The sequence below is a fragment of the Silene latifolia genome, chromosome 2, assembly GCF_048544455.1.
Source record: "Silene latifolia isolate original U9 population chromosome 2, ASM4854445v1, whole genome shotgun sequence".
In the NCBI taxonomy this organism is placed as follows: domain Eukaryota; kingdom Viridiplantae; phylum Streptophyta; class Magnoliopsida; order Caryophyllales; family Caryophyllaceae; genus Silene; species Silene latifolia.
Window position 1 is genome coordinate 30,000,743 of NC_133527.1, and position 21,832 is coordinate 30,022,574.

The following is a 21,832-nucleotide window of genomic DNA, read 5'->3' on the forward strand; positions in this document are numbered from 1 at the left end:
GTACCATTCATGACTAGTAACATATAGAAATAATTTTATTTAATTTTACGGTTTTAGATTATCATTCATGACTAGTAACATATAGAAATTGATTAGCCATATGACTGATTGAAAAATCATACTCTCTACTGGCAAATATGTAGATAAGTTGGGTTGAATCCAGTTTCAAGTTTCTTTTATATCCTGCAGAATCCATAATAAACCCATGCGAACAATCGAGCCTACAGCCTGCTTCGACTGTAATAGGCCCCTCCCTTAAACCCAAGATTTTTTCACAAGAGATCACTCACCTCAAATGTTAGGATATGTGCAAGATCAGTTGAATATGAATGGTGGTAGGTATATTATGGTGTCAGGGTATGATGGCTGATGGGGGTTCAATCTCAAGTATCTTGGGTGCCTGTGGTGTGGAATTGACTGAATTTGCGAAAGCATAGCCTCATTGCTTGGCTGTATGTGCACCAGAGATTGATGACGAAGGATAGGTTGTGCAAGTTTGGTATGACAGTGCCAACTGCCAAGTGGGTGTGATATATGTATGGTGCATTCTGAAACTCTCTCATATTTTATTTGAATGTCTATACAGTTGAGTGTGTCTTGCTAGAGTCAATGCTTGGTTAGGATGCATATTCCGGTGAGTGAACCAGTTCAGTGGTGTCTTCAGCTAAGATGTAAGTCTCTAATGAAGAAAAAGGTTATATTTGCAGCAGTATGTGGTTTGATCTACATGGTCTGGTGGGCTTGAAACAAATGCCGAATTGAACAGGTGCTCCCACATCCAGCAGTTCTTATTCAAGAGTTGCAGAAGCATGTACGAACTAGGTTCCAAAATCAGCAATGGAGTGTTAAACACAAGGTACCTAGACCTTGGCTAGAGCAGATTGGAATCCCTTGATGTAAAGTGGATTAGTATGCTTTTTTGTACGGGGTCATTTAGAACTTAGATGATCATAATTTGTGTGTAATGGTTGTATGGTGTACGGATTCATTGATTTATTAATATATTTTTTTAACCTTCCACAAAAAAAAAAAGATCTGCAAATATACGAAACAGGGAGTAGTATTTTAATTGTTCGAGATGCAGCTCATATACGCAAGAATCAATTAGAGGTTCACCGCATATGCGAAGGCGCGAAACCACTCTGAACAAAATCAAACACAGTCGCTCTCCCTCCCACCCTATCCCTCTTTTTTCCCACGCTCTCCCTCTATCTCTACCTCTCATTCCTTTCCTCCCAATGAAATCGCCTTTCAGTCAGATACATGCATCAAATCATTGACTGAACAACACTTATCTATCACAAAGAACTTGTACAGTTGGACTGAATACAATAGTCACATAAACTGTAGTAAGAGATTTTAGAGATTAGTCTAGAAAGTTTCGGCCATACACATGAAAATAATACATACTCACTTGAAAAAAAAACTAACACTACAATTCCTCCTTCACATAAGTGTTATAAGACACTAATTAATTCATCCCTACTATATAAAAGAGGAACAGAAATAACATGAGGTAATCACCATATCAATACATGTCTACATAGCTAGGTAAATTCATAAATAACGAATAAATTCAAGAATAAAAAAAGTTCATATTCCCCCAAGAGTCAAAGTTTAAAGCTGCACAGATAAAGAGAATTCAATAGTTCAAACTTATTGTTAGGCATAGAGTATGACTAGTGGCGAAATAACATAACATGTCTCGGACAAATTAGCTTATGTATTATAAAGTAAATAATATAATTGTAATTATAATAAATAGTTATTAATTAGTAAAAGAAGAGAGCTTATCTGAAGAGGTTGTGACGTGACTTGAGGTCACTGTCCTAAAGTCAAATATGCTCCGTCTGCTACACACGGCCTCAATGGCATTCGACCCCAGGATTAACACAACCGCTGCGACTTCGGTGTAGGCAAAGACGCAGATGAGAACAGCCAAGATCGTTGCCAGAAAACCTCAAAGAATATTTCTTAAGAATGTATGAGAGAATTATAATTTTGTTGTCTCTCAAAGTGAAAGAGAAGGCTTGTTTATATAGGCTAAAAAAGCTTGAATTAACGAAATCAGTTTTTGGAAAATAAGAAAGCATGGTAAATCGGGCAATCAGCTTGGATGACCACAACAATCAATTCCGTAGACTGCGCCAATCAGTCTCGGAAATTGAACCTTTGAAAATATTAAAAAATGTTCCAAAAAAACAACTTAACTAGTATTTTTCCAATGTGGGACAAAAAGACTATTAGAGCCATTATTCCAACAATCCCCCACAATGGCGAAAATAGGAGTAAGAGAGAAAAATTGAGGTAACTAAGGCAACGGGGATTTAGCGTTTAGATGTAGGTGTCTGTGGACTTTAACCAACACCCAGTGACATACAAATTTTCTCAAACCGCCATTTTTGGTGGACTAAGCCTTTAACCTTTTGATGGAGTTGGTAAGAGAATTTTTGCGCACTTGCTTGATCCCAAATCAGGGCTAGAACTCGCATAATCCATGAACTCATCATGAACTTTAAGGTTAGGAACAAATTATACTTGCCCCTCACATAATTCCCGGTTATTTAATGAATGTCTCTAGAGGTCCAAAACCTAAAGAACCTCTTGGGGTTAGGGCGAGAAACCCCCACAATCACATAGGTGAGTTCATCAGGTTTGATTGTCGCAAACCATCCATAAAGACTATGAACTCATTAAGAGCTATTGCTCAACCTTCCACAATGACAATATATATGTAAGTACAAGAAATGTACACAAAGTAATACCACATCACTTTATTAAATAGGAATGGTAGTAGTATTACATCTCGAGTTCCTTGTGACTTAGTTTGACCCGTTGAACTTAGATGAACTAAGACGGGTATCCATCACAATTCACCCCTTTACAGGTTTTAAACCCATTCCTAGTGGTGCCACCAACACCAACTTCTACCATGGCCAATAGTAGGAGGATCTCAATATCCTCTTCACATTTTAATAAGTATGTACTATTATGATATCACATTGTGTAAGGGATCTCAATATGCGCTTACAATTTCACAACCTTTGTGAACTCATTGATATTGATCATATTTTCATCATCCTTTTGGTCAATAGTCATCTGATTGTAGCTTCTTACCGGTGCATGACCATCAATATAATGGATCTCAAAGCACCCCACAGAAGAATATATGCTAGTAGATAACTGAACCTTTCAACTTCTTGTCCTGCCAATTCTAGCATAATAACTTCACATCTTATTGCATATTAACAACACAATTTGTATAGTTATCATACATGATATAGCATTATGAAAAATTGTATCTAAACGTCAAATGAACTTCATCATTATTTGACGTTCATTCAAAATCCAAACTCATTCTCAAAGATACAATTGTTTTCATTGATCAACTTACCAAAAACGAGGGTGTCCATCAACTATTACAACGACAAAAGCTATATCATATCTCTCCTCTAACACGTACAAACATCATATATATGCATATAATTACTTTCCACCAAATTCATTTTGTCATGTATAAACTCAAGAATACATCTTAAATAGCTCATATATTAGTGATCTAATTATCACTAATAACTTCCATTAAAGAAAAATCCCGAAAACAAAACCAAATAAATATAGATTATGCATCTTTTACCTTTTCTTGGTTTACTAAAAGCATTTAAACCAAATAAAAGGTAATTACTCGAATACATATATTGCCAACCAACCATTCATAAATTTCTTAAAACGGAGAAATAGGTTTATACAAACCCAATATCAGAGTATTCACAACTATCAATCATTCCCATCTAATTGTCATTATCACTACCACTTCCAACACTGAAACTCAAATAAAATACGTCAGAGTTAAGGATATTCATACTTTCACCAAACGCCCCCACAATCCACAACTTACTCAAGGTCTAAGCAATCACCTTTTAAGCCAGTCGATTAACGCTAATAAGAAATGGACAATATTTCCAACAAAATTTCCAAAGTAATCTGAAAAACCAGCTCAACTATAAAACTTCAAGTAGTGATAATGGTTTATATTATAGGCTCATAGCTAACATACAAGATGACATAAGATGATGAACAAAAATTACCCTTTTTGAAACATGTCACCAAAGATCAAATTAAAATTGTCATATAGAAATTGTTAACATCATAAACCAAGATGCCAAATTATCCATTGTCATAACCAACTATACATAACAACTTATTTTAGATCCACTTTTATATTGCACGAAATCATACAACATTTTCCTTTACGCTCCATATAATTTCAAGTATATCACATAAGAAATACGTTTTTCACAACTTAGAGAGGAAACACAATTTTTCAAAGTTTACTCAAAACAATACTAGTTCCCCCACATGTTGTCACATTATACGTAAATGATAACACAAAATAATGTTCACTAAATTATACCCATATATGGAGATACACACATGAATCAGACTTGAAAACTCATTTTGGGAGGTAAATACATATCAATGTATCACACAACTCTTTAATAACTGATCACCGTTTGATCCGTAAACAATCAATCTTTTTTTTTTTTTTTTTTTCAGAGGATAACAAATGTCTATACTTACCAAAAGATTGGAATAGCACATATGAAGAGCATATTATGAACACACATAAATTGGTTTGGTACACCAAAAACAAAGCCGAGCATATTATTTGATATCAATTAAATATAACAAACTTGAGGTCTTTGACTTCAACGTCAAAAGACGATTATGTAGCATTACTTTGCTACAAAGTTTATGACCTTTAAACATATAAACAAGAATATTATGAACTCATTTCATGTTCTTATTCTAGTACAAATTGAAAAATATTCTTAATCGTAAAACGAAATATATACTCTAGTAACAATCTATATAAACTAATAAAACAAGAACCACTAACAATTTCCTTTCCCGCCTATTTACTTACTTGCTTAGCATTCCCACATTCAATATATTACTATAATAATTCCTAGATTATTTGACCAAAAAAAATAAAAATTCCTAGATTATAGGTTACAGTTACTGCCATTCCAAAATTTCCCTAATTATTAAAACTTCCTCCCAAGTCCTACGTTAACTATGCTACCTATCCTAACTATCTTCCTAGAATATAGTATAACATAATAATATTCATATTATACATAATTACATTAATAATACTATAATAGTATAACATAATATTCCTTAATTACTAAACCTTACTAAAATCCATATTATACATAATTACATTAATAATATTACTATTATATTAATTACTAAAACAACTTTCTCCCAAGTCCTACGTTAACTATGCTACCTATCCTAACTATCTTCCTAGAATATAGTTTACCAGTAGATAGATTCATACCTTACTAAAATCCATATTATACATAATAAACCCTAGCAATGCCCAGACTCCTGACTATATATATATAAACGTACAATATGCTACTCATAATCATCTTCCACTTCCATTAATTGCCATACAAATATTACTCACTGTGCTACCATGGCGGCAAACAACAATTACGATGCTATTAAATCAATCACACCAGAGAAGGAAACATGGCGCATTTGTGGACGAATTGTTTATGCATGGGAACAAATTTTCCCAGATGCTGGCGAAAGTCAAGAAAGTACTGACATGGATTTCATACTCATCGATTCAGAGGTAACACAAATTCTCTACTGACTCTTTAACATTTTACGACAAACATAAATAACATAAATAATGTTATTAATAACTTTGTTCAATTCTATAGGGAAGCAAAATACAAGCTACTATCCATAAAAGATTGATGTGGAAATTCAAGTCTTTGGTAACCGAGGGTGAAATTAGATATTTGACAAATTTTCGAGTAAGCCAAAATGTTGGACAATACAGACCGACCAAACATTCATACAAGATAGTATTCACCGCAAAAACTACATTTGCATCATCCACCAACACCCTAATTCCTGAAAATTGCATCGTCTTTGCATCATTCAAAGACATCATACATAAGCGACTCGATGCAAACCACTTAATTGGTACGTTTTCATAATCTATATTTTCATATACATCCATCGTTAAATTCAAGCACAACACTATATTAATTTTCCTAATTTCATGTGTACAGATATCATTGGTGAACTTCATGGGAAAAGTCCATTGGAGGAATCTCCAAACAAGAAAAAAAAATTGCGTCTTGAGTTGATTGATGCTGAGTAAGTATTTCAAATTCAGTTCTTCAAATAAAATTATCTAAATAAGTATTAAGCATCATCACAAACATTTGGTTACACAGGAATCACAAGTTGATATGTACCTTGTGGGAATCTTTGGCAATCGAAACGTTCAACATCCTTTCCGAAAAAGATGAGGATCCTGCATATCACCCTATTATCATCGTCCGCTTTGCCAAAATTAAGCCATTTAAAGGTAATTGATAAAAAAAAAAAAATACCATACGATCATATTTTAAAATCTCATGGCTAATATTACATTCTAATTAATGTAGACTCGGACCTATCTAATACGATTTGTTCAAGAGTCATGATTGATGCCGAGATCCCTGAAGTCCGAGATTTCATAAAGAGGTGGTGTTTTAGTATATCTACTTATTTACATGTACATATACTCTCTAACTTATTTACGATTATTAACATAATAACTTCACCCTCTGTTATCAGGATAGCAGGAAATGGATGTAGACCATCAGGGACGCTGACCCATCTTTCAAGCCACTCTGATACAATTGCAGAAGAGTTACTAAAATTATCTACAAGAAGGACAATTGACGAAATCAGAGAAAGTCAAGAGGTTATACAATCAATCACTCTACTTATAACTATTTTAAAAATATCTATAAAATATTATATCAACCATTCCTCTTCTTAATACTTTTGAAATGGTCATACTTCTATGCAGGAAGGATACTTTGTAACCTTAGCCACTATTAAAGGGATTGACATCAAATATAGATGGTTTATAGAGACTTGCAAGACATGTAGATCCACAGTGGAGTTGGATGACAAAGGGAAATGGGTGTGTAACGGCAAATGTGCAGGATATGCAAAATTTGTGGTGCTTAGGTATCCCTATTTGATATACAATTTTTTTATCGAAATTGTACCATCTAAGCATATATAAATATTCCATCCAAGTCCATCACATTTTTTTTTTTAAAAACCTTTTTCGTTAATATGACAGGTACAAGGTAAGGGTTAATGTCATAGATCATACAGGAAATGCGATATTTGTTTTATTTGATTCCCAAGCCTCGGATTTGATACAACAATCTGCTAAAGACTTAAGAGAGAACCAACTTCAGGTATACACCTTTTACCCAAATAAATTATTTGCACGAAATATCGACTACTATCTTTGCCTTGTGAATGTATTATACCTGATTTATGTATATGTTTACCCATATATTATCACTTTAAATTGTACATCGTTATATCATGACAACATAAATTGAATCCTAACCATTAATGAGCCTGTTTGACAGCATGGGGATCCAGAGTCTTATCCGAGTGAACTAGATGTACTACTTGATCGAAAGTTCATCTTTAGGATCAAAGTTGATCCAGTTTACAATCTTACCAAGGGTTGGGATTCATATGGTGTTAACAAGCTTTCTGAAGACCCCATTCTCATCCAGAAATATCTAGGAACCTGCAAAACAATTCCGGTACGTTTTAGAAAAAAAAAATTACCGGTCATATTAGTTCACAAATAAAATTATATCTGACGGCTAATTATTATTATATACACCAGGGAAATGATTTGGAGGCGGATTCCCGCGAAGAAAGTGTCGTAGATGATGACAAAGGAAAGGTAACACAATAGAACATCATCAACTTTACTCTATAAAAATTATGTAATGATTATCTCATCAACTCACCTTTAATATGAGCTCATCTTATCAAATGGTTTGTTGTCAGGAGTCCGTGCAAAGCACTGGAGAACATGAATCTGTAAATACCTCCTGGAACCTCACCCCTACAAAACGCGTGGCCGAATCTGGTGATGACGATGCTCAGCTGAGTACAACCAAAAAACATGTGGTGGTGAAGGTGGAAGCCATTGCAAAGTGACACAATTATCAAGCTAGAAAATAATTCACGATTTAAGTTAGTTTAAGTTAGTCCATGTTTCTTTATGATTAGTTATTCAATAATGTCGTTTGTTTATTAGAGGTAACAAACAATTGTCAGATCGTTCGTTATTAGTTAGTCAGGTTTTTCTTTATGATTTATTATTTTCCTGTAGTTTTTGAATTTCAGCAATTCTAGATGTACTTGAAACCTAAAATAATTAATAAGATTAAATAGACCGTTCATTATTATATCCAAGTACGCTACTTACTTTACACTATTATAAACTGGTCACAAAATCATAAGTAATACAATATCGTATGCCTACTAATGAGTCAAAGACAGCAAATGAACGCAACAATGAACAGGCAAATGAAATGAACAAAATGAACAGTGGCAAGTACATATTCCACAGAAATGTAATACATTGACACGATTAAAAAATGGAGCTTAAGAATATGAGTACCTCTCATAAAAACATGGACCATCAGACCACAATAATGAGCAAAATGGGAATAATAGTTCAACAGAGGCAATTACATGTTCGTCATCTTATTGAAGTCTTGAATTACTAACATGAAATCATAACAAACTTTGACTAGAAACTGAAATTTTGCAGATATAACAAATATCAATATTGCATTTGTAACCATTTAACAGGAAAGTAGGGATAATATTATACTCTTAGATATATTTGGATTATTATTCCATAATATAGATTGAGATTTTTTTGCTTTGTAACTGTATCCTTCTCCTTAAATCTTATCACTCAATTTCTATCAGAACAGTAAAAGGATCCTTTTACAATGGACCCAGCAAAGTCAAGAACAGCCAGACAAATTAGTCGTCTGATAATAAACACAAAGCGACAACGATTGACACATGGAGATCAAGGTAATTTCACTCCTATATGCATCATCAAATTTACGTCTATTATATTAGTTATTGTATATATCAGAACACTTATATAATAGATTTGTAATTCTAACCTTTCCTGCAGACAACGAGAACATGAATTGTGATCAGAATGTTGCAACCCCGTGTTTGAGATCACTGGAAACACCACGAACTCCTTTTAGAGACATTTCAAATGGTGAGTCTGAAATCAATAATAAGTCACATTATGTTTTTACCGACTTATCTCACATATCATAGCCTTGAATTATAGCACTAACTGCTTCACTGGACGTTGTCTTTTCTCTTTGTAATTAAGGACAAAGTCAACAACCGCGACCCGATCACCGAAATCTCTCATCGGGAAACCTAACTCCATATGCCGCCCTTTCCTCTAGCAAGGGTCTCTCATCAGTGTTATTTGGGAGCTCCCCTTTTGCCCCTGGAAAGTATGTCATTCAAAATAGAAAGGTTACACAAAGTGTTACAAGAAACTTAATAAATTCAATTGAATTGTCAGGAAATACAAACAACTCAGGTATATATATATATACACACATCAACTGATTCATAATCGTTTGTGTTTGAACAATCATAAACTCCATTCAATTTCAATTTAATTTAAACAGGTCATAAAACGACATATTCGTCCAACAATGGATGTCAAACAACATACGAAAAAGGTACATCCTTATATACAGTTTGTTATGAGTTACAATAAGAATGTTTTTTATACATACGAAAAATTGTATTTCAATACAGGAGAATGTAGCAAATATGTCTTAAATGGAACACAATTGGAAGATGATGGACTGCAATACAATAATGACGATGGAGGTAACATATGTTACCTATAATACTATTCGTTCAGTAGCATCTTATTATTGAAAACGCTAACATATGTACCTATATTCCAGATGACGATGATGAACTACAAGAAGGTAATAATGTAATTTTGTCCGTAGTTGTTATATTTATATAACATAAATATACACCCACTAACCTTTATTGTTTTCTTTCTTACGCACGAAAGGAGCTGATTTAAACTTATTTGGTGAAGGTATTACCTTTTATGACAACTATACATGTTACACCTTCATACTTCAGAGGTTTCCATATCTATCTACCCTTAATAACCTATATTAACTTAGTCTTATCTTTTCATTCATCTAGAATATTGGGATATCGGAGATCCAACATGGTGTTGTGTGTCATGTGAATCAATGATGTGGTACGACGAAAGGGTAAGGAAAGATAGAAAGACCTGCAACCCAAGATTTTCACTCTGTTGTATGCAAGGTAAAGTGGAGCTACCATTTCTCAAAAAGCCCCCTGCAACACTCATGAATCTGCTTAGTAAAAATGATTCTAAAAGCAAGAACTTTATTAACAACATTCGGGCCTACAACATGATGTTTTCCTTTACATCAATGGGTGGAAAGATTGATAGAACCATCAACCAAGGCCGGTCTACTTACACATTTAAACTACACGGCCAAAACTACCACAACATCGGGAGTCTACTGCCTGTGGAAGGCGCATCCCCAAAGTTCACACAACTTTATATATACGACACTGAAGATGAGGTCTCTAATAGAAAGCGTGCTATAAGGTTAGTATTTCTATAAGCCTATTTGTTGATTTTGAACTCTTTGTTAACGATTTTACCAACATACTTAATTTACAATGTCACAGCCCAACCAATCCAGATGCGTTTGATGACGATATAATCTCTAAATTGAAGGACATGTTAGATGAACATAACTCTCTTGCCAAAGCATTCAGGATGGCTAGAGACAGGTTTGCCTATACTGGCTGCAAAAATATCAAGCTCAGATTAATTGGAAGAAGAGCAAAAGATGGAAGAACATATAACCTCCCTACTACATCTGAAGTGGCTGCTCTTATAGTCGGAGATATCGGATGTGCACCTGATGAGAGAGATATTGTTGTTCAAACACAGACTGGCTCACTTCAGAGGATAAATGAATTGCATCCGTCTTATCTCGCTCTTCAATATCCTTTGCTCTTTCCTTATGGAGAGGATGGATACTCATGTGATATTCTTCATTCAGATGCTTATGAAGCCAATACCAAGAAGCGAAAAAAACTTACAATGCGTGAATTCTTTGCCTTTAGAATTATGGAAAGAAACGTTGAACGTGGTTGCGCTTTATTGGTTGCAAGGAGGTTATTCCAACAGTTTTTAGTCGATGCTTACACAATGATTGAGACTGAGAGGCTAAATTTCATTCGTCGAAATCAACAAGTTCTTCGGGCAGACAAGTACATAACCTTGAGGGAATCAGTTGCTAATGGACACACCAACCCCTCTACTAGAGGGCGTCGTATAGTGCTACCTTCATCCTTTACAGGTGGTGCTAGATACATGATACAGAACTACCAAGACGCCATGGCCACGTGTAGGGAATTTGGTTATCCCGATTTATTTATAACATTCACTTGCAACCCAAAATGGCCAGAAGTCGTTAGGTACGCTAAGAGAATGGGTGTGCGACCAGAAGATAGACCAGATATCCTTTGTAGAGTGTTTAAGATCAAACTTGATCAATTGGTAAGAGACTTGAAAAAGGGAAGGTTGTTCGGACGCGTACAGTCAGGTTAGCTTCTAATAAAAACTTCGTATTTTTTTAAGAAATTATTTGCTAATCGTTTTTTGAACTAATAGTAACTAACAAAAAAAAATTACTGAAATTATGTTGGTAAGCTATGCAACGGTAAATTAACAGTTTTCTTCATTTCATGCAGTTATGTATACAGTAGAGTTTCAAAAGCGCGGTTTGCCTCATGTTCACATATTGTTATTCTTGCACCGAGAAGATAAGTTTCCTAATGCTGATCATATTGATAAAATCATTTCTGCCGAGATACCTGATAAAGAAAAAAATCCACAATTGTACCAAGTTGTAACAGAGCTTATGCTACATGGACCATGTGGAGGTAGCAACACATCCCCATGTATGGAACATGGAAAATGCTCAAAACATTTTCCAAAAAAATTTGTGGAAAACACAACTGTGGATGAGTCAGGTTATCCAGTCTACAGAAGAAGAAACAACGGTGTAAAGGTTGTCAAAGGTGAGGTTGAACTTGATAATAGATATGTAGTCCCGTACAACCCAAAGTTGCTCTTAAAATATCATGCACACATCAATGTCGAATGGTGCAATCAATCTCGATCTATCAAGTATTTATTTAAATATATAAATAAGGGATATGATCGGGTTACCGCGTCAATCTCGGCTGATGATGCTGATGAACAAGATGAAATCAAGATGTATTATGATTGTCGATATGTCTCAGCATGTGAAGCGGCATGGAGGATCTTTGGGTTTGATATACATTATAGAACACCATCAGTTGAAAGATTAAATTTCCATCTTCCAGGTGAACAAAGTGTGGTATACAACGAGTCCGAGTCACTTGATGTTGTGTTGGACAAGCGGACTGTTGATGAAACGATGTTTCTAGCTTGGATGGAGTGCAACAAAACCAATGACGAGGCTAGAAAATTGACTTATGCTGATTTCCCAAAGAAATTCGTTTGGAATAGGGAATTGCGTGAGTGGACTCCCCGTCAAAAAGGCTTTGCCATTGGTAGGGTTTATCATGCTTCTCCGGGATCAGGTGAAAGGTATTATCTGAGAACTTTACTAAATCATGTAAGAGGTCCAAAATGTTACGAGGATATCCGAACTGTTGATGAGGTCATTTGCCCCACTTTTAAGGAAGCGTGTTACATGAGAGGATTACTTGACGATGATAATGAGTACATTGATGGCATAAAGGAGGCAAGTAAGTGGGGAACGGCATATTATCTTAGAAACCTATTTGCAATGCTATTAATATCCGGCAGCATGTCAAGACCAGAAGAAGTGTGGGAACAAACATGGGACCTTTTGTCCGACGACATTCTACACAAGCAGCGAAGATTTTTTCGAATTCCAGGTAATAGTTCAATTATAATAAAAAATTATCTCATCCTAATGATCTTTTTACAATAATTTTGGTAGTCATTTATGAATGATAAATGAGTTACTCTTACACTTGATGTATTACTCTTATCAGATTTGAATCTTAGTGATGAGGAAATAAGGAATTATGCCTTAGCCGAAATTGAGACTATTCTTCAGAAAAATGGAAGCAGCCTCCGAAATTTTTCATCAATGAATGTCCCGGACGAAATTCTTATGAAAGATAGTGGTAATAGGCTGCTCGCAGCAGAACTGTCATATGACAGAGCTAAATTAGCCGAAGAACATGCGATTCTCCTTCCACGCCTAACAGATGAACAAAGAACGGTGTATGACGATATCATGACCGCCATTCACGATGGAAAAGGAGGTGTTTTCTTTCTTTATGGTTATGGAGGTACTGGGAAAACATTTTTATGGAGGACCTTATGTTCTGCCATTCGCTCCAAAGGCGAGATTGTTCTCCCAGTTGCATCAAGTGGTATTGCTTCATTACTACTACCAAACGGAAGTACTGCGCACTCCAGGTTTGGCATTCCTCTTAATCCTACTGAGGATTCATTTTGCAGTCGTATCACACCTGATTCTGATCTAACCGGACTACTTGTAAAGACCAAACTTATAATTTGGGATGAAGCTCCCATGACTCAGAAATATTGTTTTGAAGCACTAGACAGGAGTTTGAGAGATGTTATGCGTTTCTCTGATACTGAGTATGCAGATAAACCATTTGGTGGTAAGGTGGTCGTTTTTGGGGGTGACTTTCGACAGATTTTGCCAGTCGTACCCAAAGGTAGTAGACAAGATATTGTGGGCGCTGCAATTAACTCATCCTATCTATGGCATTCATGCAAGGTTTTAAAACTCACAAAAAACATGCGACTTCATTCGGACAGCTCAAGTTCCAATGCAGATGAGGTAAAAGAATTTTCAGATTGGCTCTTGAAAGTTGGGGATGGCAATGCTGGAGAGCCTAACGACGGTGAAGCTACTATACCAATTGATGATGACCTGCTGATAAAGGATACAAGCAATCCTGTCAAGGCAATTGTCGAGAGCACTTATCCTCTCATCCATGAAAACATGTGGGAACCTACGTATTTCCAAGAGAGGGCAATTTTAGCTCCTACAAATGAAATTGTTGAGAGGGTTAATGAACATGTGCTATCATTGATGCCCGGAGAAGTGAGAGAGTACTTGAGTTCAGATAGTATAAGCAAAGCCGATAATGTGGGTAATTACGGAGATGTATACTCAACAGAGTTCTTGAACTCTATCAGATGCTCCGGCCTACCAAATCATCAAATAACGTTGAAGATAGGTGCACCAATAATGCTCATGAGAAACCTTGATCAGGCTGCTGGCTTGTGCAATGGTACCAGATTACTGGTAAACCGAATGGGAGACCACGTAATTCAAGCCACCATTATTTCTGGCAAAAATATTGGAGAGAAGGTTCTAATTCCTAGGATGATTTTAAGCCCGTCAGACACCAATACGTTGCCCATCAAATTCCAGCGGAGACAATTTCCGGTTATGGTATGTTATGCAATGACTATAAACAAGAGCCAAGGTCAGTCACTTTCACACGTGGGTTTGTATCTACCGAGGCCCGTATTTAGTCATGGTCAACTTTATGTCGCCCTATCTAGGGTCACAAGCAAAAGAGGACTGAAAATTCTGATATGTGACCAAGAATGTCGTACACATAACACTACTGAAAATGTAGTCTACAAAGAAGCGTTTCGGAATTTATAGGGTCATCGAAGATGAAACGTGTAACCGAATAATAATTCTACTTTAGACTTTTAATTTCTACTCCAAACTTAAATTTCCTTTTGATGTAGACACAATTTGATTTTTATTAGTAGAAAAAAGCTATTATGAGTTATATGTGTTCTTTTGTGTTCATTTAAGAGGTTTTGCGATACAGACAACATTTACTTTAATATAAAAACAATGGACATTAATAATACTTTTAACATAGATCATGACAACAAGATTAGAACAAGTCTTCCATCATAATCATCTATGGTATTGTGTTTACTCATTATCTGTAAACACGAATTGTAAAAATTACGAATCCACTGCTTAAACTTTGGAAAATAGATTAATGAAATATCTGAATTTATTAAGCTAATTGTATCCCATAGATTATTCAAATAGCTTCAAAAAACCCCGGCCAACCGTCCGACTATTCACATACATATACACATATAAAAGTAATTCTGATTCATTGAAGTAATTTTACCTGGCACATTGGATACGACGAAGATACGACGGATTAACTGTCAGTGAACCAGATCCTTGAGCCTCATCATGTTACTCGCGTTGGGAACGATTTTGGGATCCTATGCATTAGCATCTCCTAAACAATAGATAGTATCTGAACACAAAACAAACATTTATATTAACATAAATAGTGAATCAATCTTTTCTCAGTGAACTTAGATCATAGAAACTCACATTTGAGATTGATCGATTTAAACCACCATGGACGTCACATCATTCTGACTATTTTGAATTGGGTTCTCAACAGTCAGGTTTCCCTCAACATTTGAACAAAGCTTTCATATCCATGCACCAATAGTTGCTCATAAGACTCGAGGTGCTGTCATTGCTAAGGCATCAGGCTTCGTATAAAGCGTCTTATTTGAGTTTCAAATCTGAGTACGCAATTATGAGCCAAAGGGTAAGTTCTAGAGCCTTGGATATGGAGATGAAGTAATTTGAGATTTGTGGGTAATTGAGGAGTGATCGTAAATGAAGAAGAGGTAGAAGAATGGTCTGGAAGTTGGTCTTTGACTCTTTGTTTAATCGCTTTTTTTGTGATTTTGTTAATTATTATTATTATTATTATTATTATTATTTCCCTCAACATGTTGTACCTAATGTATTCTAAATATCCCTTACCCATACCCGTGCTGCTTTGCACGGGTATTAAACTAGTACTCTATAAAGCAAGGGACAAATAACAGTTTGGCCACAATTAGTAAAACAAACGAAATGAGAATACAAGACAAAATTTAACAAAATTATCACCATCAATTATTAGGAGCCCGTGTAACAAAATTTAACAAAAATTAAACACAATGCTACTAAAAGTTGAGCAGCCCCGTGTAACAAAACACAATTATCAGGAGGATGTAAAATTTGTAAACTCACCCTCTTTACTAATATACTCGATATATCACTATCAATTATAGTGAGATAAAAATTAGACTTTTGGTGACGAATCAACACAAATAGACATATCCATATCGCCTTAAATAAGAAATTAACGAGCAAGAATATTTTGACTTTAGATTGTTAGGCATAGAGTATGACTAGTGGCGAAATAACATAACATGTCTCGGACAAATTAGCTTATGTATTATAAAGTAAATAATATAATTGTAATTATGATAAATAGTTATTAATTAGTAAAAGGAGAGAGCTTATCTGAAGAGGTTGTGACGTGACTTGAGGTCACTGTCCTAAAGTCAAATATGCCCCGTCTGCTACACACGGCCTCAATGGCATTCGACCCCAGGATTAACACAACCGCTGCGACTTCGGTGTAGGCAAAGACGCAGATGAAAACAGCCAAGATCGTTGGCAGAAAACCTCAAAGAATATTTCTTAAGAATGTATGAGAGAATTATAATTTTGTTGTCTCTCAAAGTGAAAGAGAAGACTTGTTTATATAGGCTAAAAAAGCTTAAGAATTAACGAAATCAGTTTTTTGGAAAATAAGAAAGCATGATAAATCGGGCAATCAGCTTGGATGACCGCAACAATCAATTCCGTAGACTGCGCCAATCAGTCTCGGAAATTGAACCTTTGAAAATATTAAAAAATGTTCCAAAAAAACAACTTAACTAGTATTTTTCCAATGTGAGACAAAAAGACTATTAGAGCCATTATTCCAACACTTATTGCACCTCGACCTCTTCCCCTTCCGTTTCCCCTTCTACCACTACCTCGACCTCGAGCGTTAGGAGATCCTTCTGCACCATTGAAATGTGTCGAAGAACAGTGACTCCAAGTCTCCAAGATTTGTATTGCATTATAAGACTTCAATTAAGCATACTCTTAAAAATGGGATATATAACTAAAAAATGATTATCACAGCATTTCAATCTCACAAGTTGGTCTACACCCTCCTCAAAATTCGAGATTAAACCATCAACGCCTATATCACACAAAATGAAGACCTACCCATTGTTCATATTAAGATAAAATCAACAAAATCAAACATTATACTCATAATGCTCCGATTAAACCTAAAAGCAACAATATATTGAGTAGGGAGTAATACTTTTTTTAGGAGATGGTCTTAATCATAGGTCTTAATCATAGGCACATATTTAAAAAGCCCAGAATACAATAATATGAGCGGGACATTTAAGGAACAAATTGATGCAGAAGTTGGAATGTGAGCCTCGTAATTGAAAGCCCGAAACTTCTAACTCCAACTGTCGAATACCTGACGGAATAAAAAGATTCTGTTAGAGCTAAAGCACAAATTTTCGACTCCTGTTAGCACAAGGAATCCAATTCTTGACTCCTAAAAGCATCAGTGAATACTGAATGCAGATTAGTCGATGCACACAATGATAGCTTAAAAAACTTATGGTAAAGACATTAGCAGCTAGGACGGTACTCACAAAATCAACCGAGCAATTATAGAGCTAAGTAGTCGAATAATAATCCAAGAAAGGTGTGCATTTGTCATACGACATGTTAAGCCCTAGACGGCATATAAATGGACCTAGCTGATGTGGAAGCCTGTACACGAGGCCTGCAACTCGACGGCGGAAACTACGATTTCCGAGGGACGAAGACCTGTCATGAAATTAAGAATGAGCTAGACTGCTAGAGTAATGATCTGGAGACCCCAAAGTTCAATAACATATAAGTGAAATATCAGTATATTAAATACATCTATAACAATCCTAGGACACATAATTTAAGCTCCAACTCATTTCCACATACATAGCATTTTAAAAACCGCGGAATACAATAGCTTAGACAGCATATGAATAGATCAACCTGATTTTAAAACCCCAGAGTACAATACCTTAGACGGCATTTGAATACGCCTACCTGCAACTCAACGGCAGAAACTACGATATCCATGGGACGAAAACCTATCGTGAAATGAAGAATTAGTTTTAGAAAAAAAAGGTATTGAATTTAGGTTGAAAAAGAGATAGTAATTGATGAACAAGAAGTGTAAAGGAAAAGATTATAGCCACCCGGCACCCGATTCAAAAACCTGAACGTGCGGCCTGCAGGTAATTGAATGACTGTGACTGCGATACCCGGACCTGACATCAAATGAAAAAGTAGTTAGTTCAGTATTTCAAAAACCTCAGAATACAAGACATGATGATACTACACATGATCACCCACTAATTGAAGGCATGCCTGCCTTGTAATAGATCAGCTTGATAGGAAATATAAGATCAGGGAGTCAAATACATCTACATTCTACATACAACAATCATAAGACACATAACTTAAGCTCCATCTCATTTGCACGTACACACCGCTAAGCCCCAGAATACAATAGCTTAAACGGCATATAGATGGATCTATCTGATGTGGAAGCTTGTGCAGGAGACCTGCAACTCGACGGCCGAAACTATGATATCTGAGGTTTCAAAGACCCGGAAACAAAATTAACACAACTCATTGAATCGAAGCAACAAAGAACAACCAAACTTACCATGAAATTTCAAGTAAAAACTCTATCATTTTCCACAAATGTATTAGAAATCTCATATTCACCCTAATCTCTGATAAAGATGGTAACCCATCAAAATCCAACTTCAAGGGGTAAGAAACCATGTATAATAATCATCAAAAAAACACATAATCACCAATACAATAATCAAAATAAAAAATAACCAAATCTCAAAAGCCGAACAAAACCCAGATGAAGGTGAAAGGAAAAACCCCAGAATAGAAAAACAGTATGAAGAGTAATGGTTCAATGTTCATTTTAAAAATTCCACATTAGTCGGATTAAAAATAAAGGGATTAACAATAAAGAGAGAGAACTAGGATTGTCGGGTCATAAATGAATGTCACAAATTGCAGATAAGGTCACAAATTAGTCGATGTGTCGATCTAAGGGGCAACGAATATCTCCTTTCGGTCTCAATTCGCCCTAAAATGCTATTAGCTTAACTTTCGCCCTCACTAAAGCATCCTATTGTTCACTGCGGGTCTCACCCTTCCAACCTTTCCTTTCGGTCTAGGTCAAGGCTTACCAATATTAAGTAGGCTAAATGCATCGATTCAAATAGCTAGAAACAATTAAAGCAGTGATTAACAACATAGACTTAACAACAACGACAAATCCGTAAACCTAATTAGCAATTAACATCGGTTCATCGACTCCCCTAAATCCTAGCAGGAGAATTAGCTAAACATAGATAAGGGAAGAGCAAGAGCGAAAAATAAAGGAATAAACAACATCATAAATTAAAAATAAAGTAAAGGAAGAAAAAGAGTAAGGAAAGGAATTACTGATTAAGAGATCCGGAAAAGAATGGTGGAAAAGTGTTTAACAGAGAAAAGAGAGAAGGAAAAGCATAAAGTGTGATAGAAGCGTCGTCCTAGTAGTATCCAGGATAATTATGACCTAATCCCGACTTCCTTTATATAGGGAAGCGAGATTTTACAAACATAAACCCAATCACGGACTAAAAATTCCGAGCCCAATAGCAAACCACTCGATCGAGTGCTTTTAAACTACTCGATCGAGTAAAATAAAGCTTAAACCACTCGATCGAATAGAAAATCTACTCGATCGAGTAAATCCTAAAATGCAACTACTCGATCGAGTGTAAAAAGGACTCGATCGAACATAATTGTACTCGATCGAGTACTTTCCAGCGCACACAATTTCCTGCTTTGCGCACTGAATTTCAAACGGCTGCCATTTCTTCGTTACTTGGGCAAACAAGGCGATTCCGATGGCGTTGGAAAGCTAAGAGGACAAGATTTCATCTACAATTGAAATCACCTGAATATCTGTTGTAGAACTCGAGATATGGCTCTCCAAATTAGGCACTAGCAATTTGAAGTTCTTACTTTGCTCGCCTAGCTATCTTTTTTCTTTGCGCATCTCAAAATAGCTACATTCCCACTCCAAATTCACTCTTCCTCCAAATGCATGCTAAACGGACGGTAAAAGGCTTGATTCCACTACTTTCTGGTTCATTCCTGCAAATAAGACAAAACAAACCAAAGTAGCATATTCGGGGCATTTCGTAGCATAAAACTACGATAATAGCATAGAAATACGTGCATAAAAAGGCCTAAAAAGACTATATAAAATGCACGTATGAGTTAACACCCAGAAAAGGGTAAACTAAAATCATTTAACTGAGAAAGAATAACGGAGCTTATCCTCTAATCACCAAATACCAAGCAAAAGCAACAATAAAGTTCACGTTATGATTTGATTCAAGTGTGTTTTAATAGTAATACCTTCAGTAGGGTTTAGTCAGTTGGAAGGTCCTATAAAAGCCCCCTAGAACCGCAACCTAGCAATATGCGAAAACAGTTAAGCATAGATGACACTGACTTTACAATATTGTAGATGGTGTTCAAGCCAAACAGAAAAGGAAATACCTCCAAATAGATGTCCGGGGGGTAGCGTGGGCTTTTCACACAGAAACTCTGCAAAGAATGTCTCTGGCCTCTAAACAGACATCCCTACACATGGAATCGAGATCAGGAGCACAAACCCAAAAATCATTGGTCCTTGATTATTTTAGTCACCAATAGATTATCTTTTTTAAGTTGTACAGCACAAAAAAAAACGTCCTTGAATGAACATATCTGTATCAAAGACATTTCGAGAAATCTGCTACTGTTGCCTAGTAATGTACCTGTTGCCCGTTTGCTGGAAGTGTCCCGTTTTGAATACCTATAAATGGCATTGGAAAATCATATGTCCCATTCAAGGCATCTGCTAGTGGCACATCCTACTGACCTACTCTGCCCTCCAATTTAAGAAGTAGCGGGTTTGGCTTTCGGGCGTTAGTAGTAAAACTGGAACCCCTACAAATTCTGGCGGTGTATGAATTTCTCACTTTCTACGAATCCTGTCCTGAGATACCTTGCACGAACAAAACAAGACCTGCGATCAAGTCGTGATCCTGTAAGTGTATTCACAAGGAAAGGTACAATATGCAGCCTCTAACAAATTACATAATGCATTCAATACAACCAGCTAACCTACAGACACATTACCAACCTCAGTGGGGAAAAGCCCGGAACTTAAATTGAATTGAACAAAGGGGTAAGTTGATTGAAAGTGATACTATTGGAATTATATGGTACATCACCAACATAAACACACCTGGTTATGCCTGCTAGTGTTGTTACCTCCCTTGCTAGTCGGCAGTTGCTACTATTATTAATTGATATGAAGCCTACCATCAATCACCTATTTGAAGCATGGTTTTTGAAATATAATATCAGTTAGCTTTCAACTTTTCATTTTGGCGATCGATGCTTTGTTGATGAGGAAGTACTGATGCTTATCAGTTTTTCATTTGTTCAGAAATATGTCAAATGTTTAGTGTTATATATAGTGGTTCGTTACTTATGGTCTTGAGTTCGATTCCTAACATAGTCATTTTTTCACTTTTATCTCATTTAGTTATAAATTGTGTTTTTAATGCTATTTAATGCCTAATATTTCCTAATTACGATATATTTTGGTTATTTAGAATCTTTATTATCTTATACTTATAAATTACGGAGTATATCTTTAGGCGTACCTTATATTTGTAATTATTATCTTCTCGTAATCTTATTTATTTCGGCGGCTAGTATAGAATTAGGTTTGTTAGCCTCGTGTTTACGTCTTTGTAATA

General features: G+C 35.7%; 2 protein-coding genes and 1 long non-coding RNA gene across 4 annotated transcripts; 2 read left to right on the top strand and 1 right to left on the bottom strand.

The window, feature by feature from the left end:
• The first annotated feature begins 6,457 nt into the window (after positions 1–6,457).
• On the top strand, positions 6,458–8,245 carry LOC141642557 (uncharacterized). Its single transcript, XM_074451399.1, has 6 exons — positions 6,458–6,558; positions 6,652–6,781; positions 6,890–7,053; positions 7,172–7,655; positions 7,742–7,801; positions 7,909–8,245. The coding sequence occupies exons 1-4, from the start codon at positions 6,515–6,517 to the stop codon at positions 7,440–7,442; spliced, it is 609 nt and encodes a 202-aa protein (XP_074307500.1). The 5' UTR covers positions 6,458–6,514; the 3' UTR covers positions 7,443–7,655; positions 7,742–7,801; positions 7,909–8,245.
• A 958-nt stretch (positions 8,246–9,203) lies between these two features.
• On the bottom strand, positions 9,204–21,510 carry LOC141642558 (uncharacterized). 2 transcript variants are annotated; one of them, XR_012543336.1, is made up of 11 exons: positions 21,313–21,510; positions 20,840–21,090; positions 20,580–20,663; positions 19,969–20,491; positions 18,485–18,588; positions 18,211–18,262; positions 18,013–18,082; positions 17,600–17,777; positions 15,417–17,418; positions 15,202–15,336; positions 9,204–9,397 (listed from the first exon to the last, which is right to left on the bottom strand). It is a non-coding gene; the product is annotated as an uncharacterized LOC141642558 (long non-coding RNA). The 2 variants fall into 2 exon arrangements; XR_012543335.1 differs by lacking the exon at positions 18,485–18,588.
• On the top strand, positions 9,612–14,641 carry LOC141626705 (uncharacterized). Its single transcript, XM_074440385.1, has 7 exons — positions 9,612–9,792; positions 9,873–9,896; positions 10,129–10,567; positions 10,651–11,576; positions 11,725–12,924; positions 13,045–14,489; positions 14,603–14,641. The coding sequence occupies exons 1-7, from the start codon at positions 9,612–9,614 to the stop codon at positions 14,639–14,641; spliced, it is 4,254 nt and encodes a 1,417-aa protein (XP_074296486.1).
• Positions 21,511–21,832: the final 322 nt, after the last annotated feature.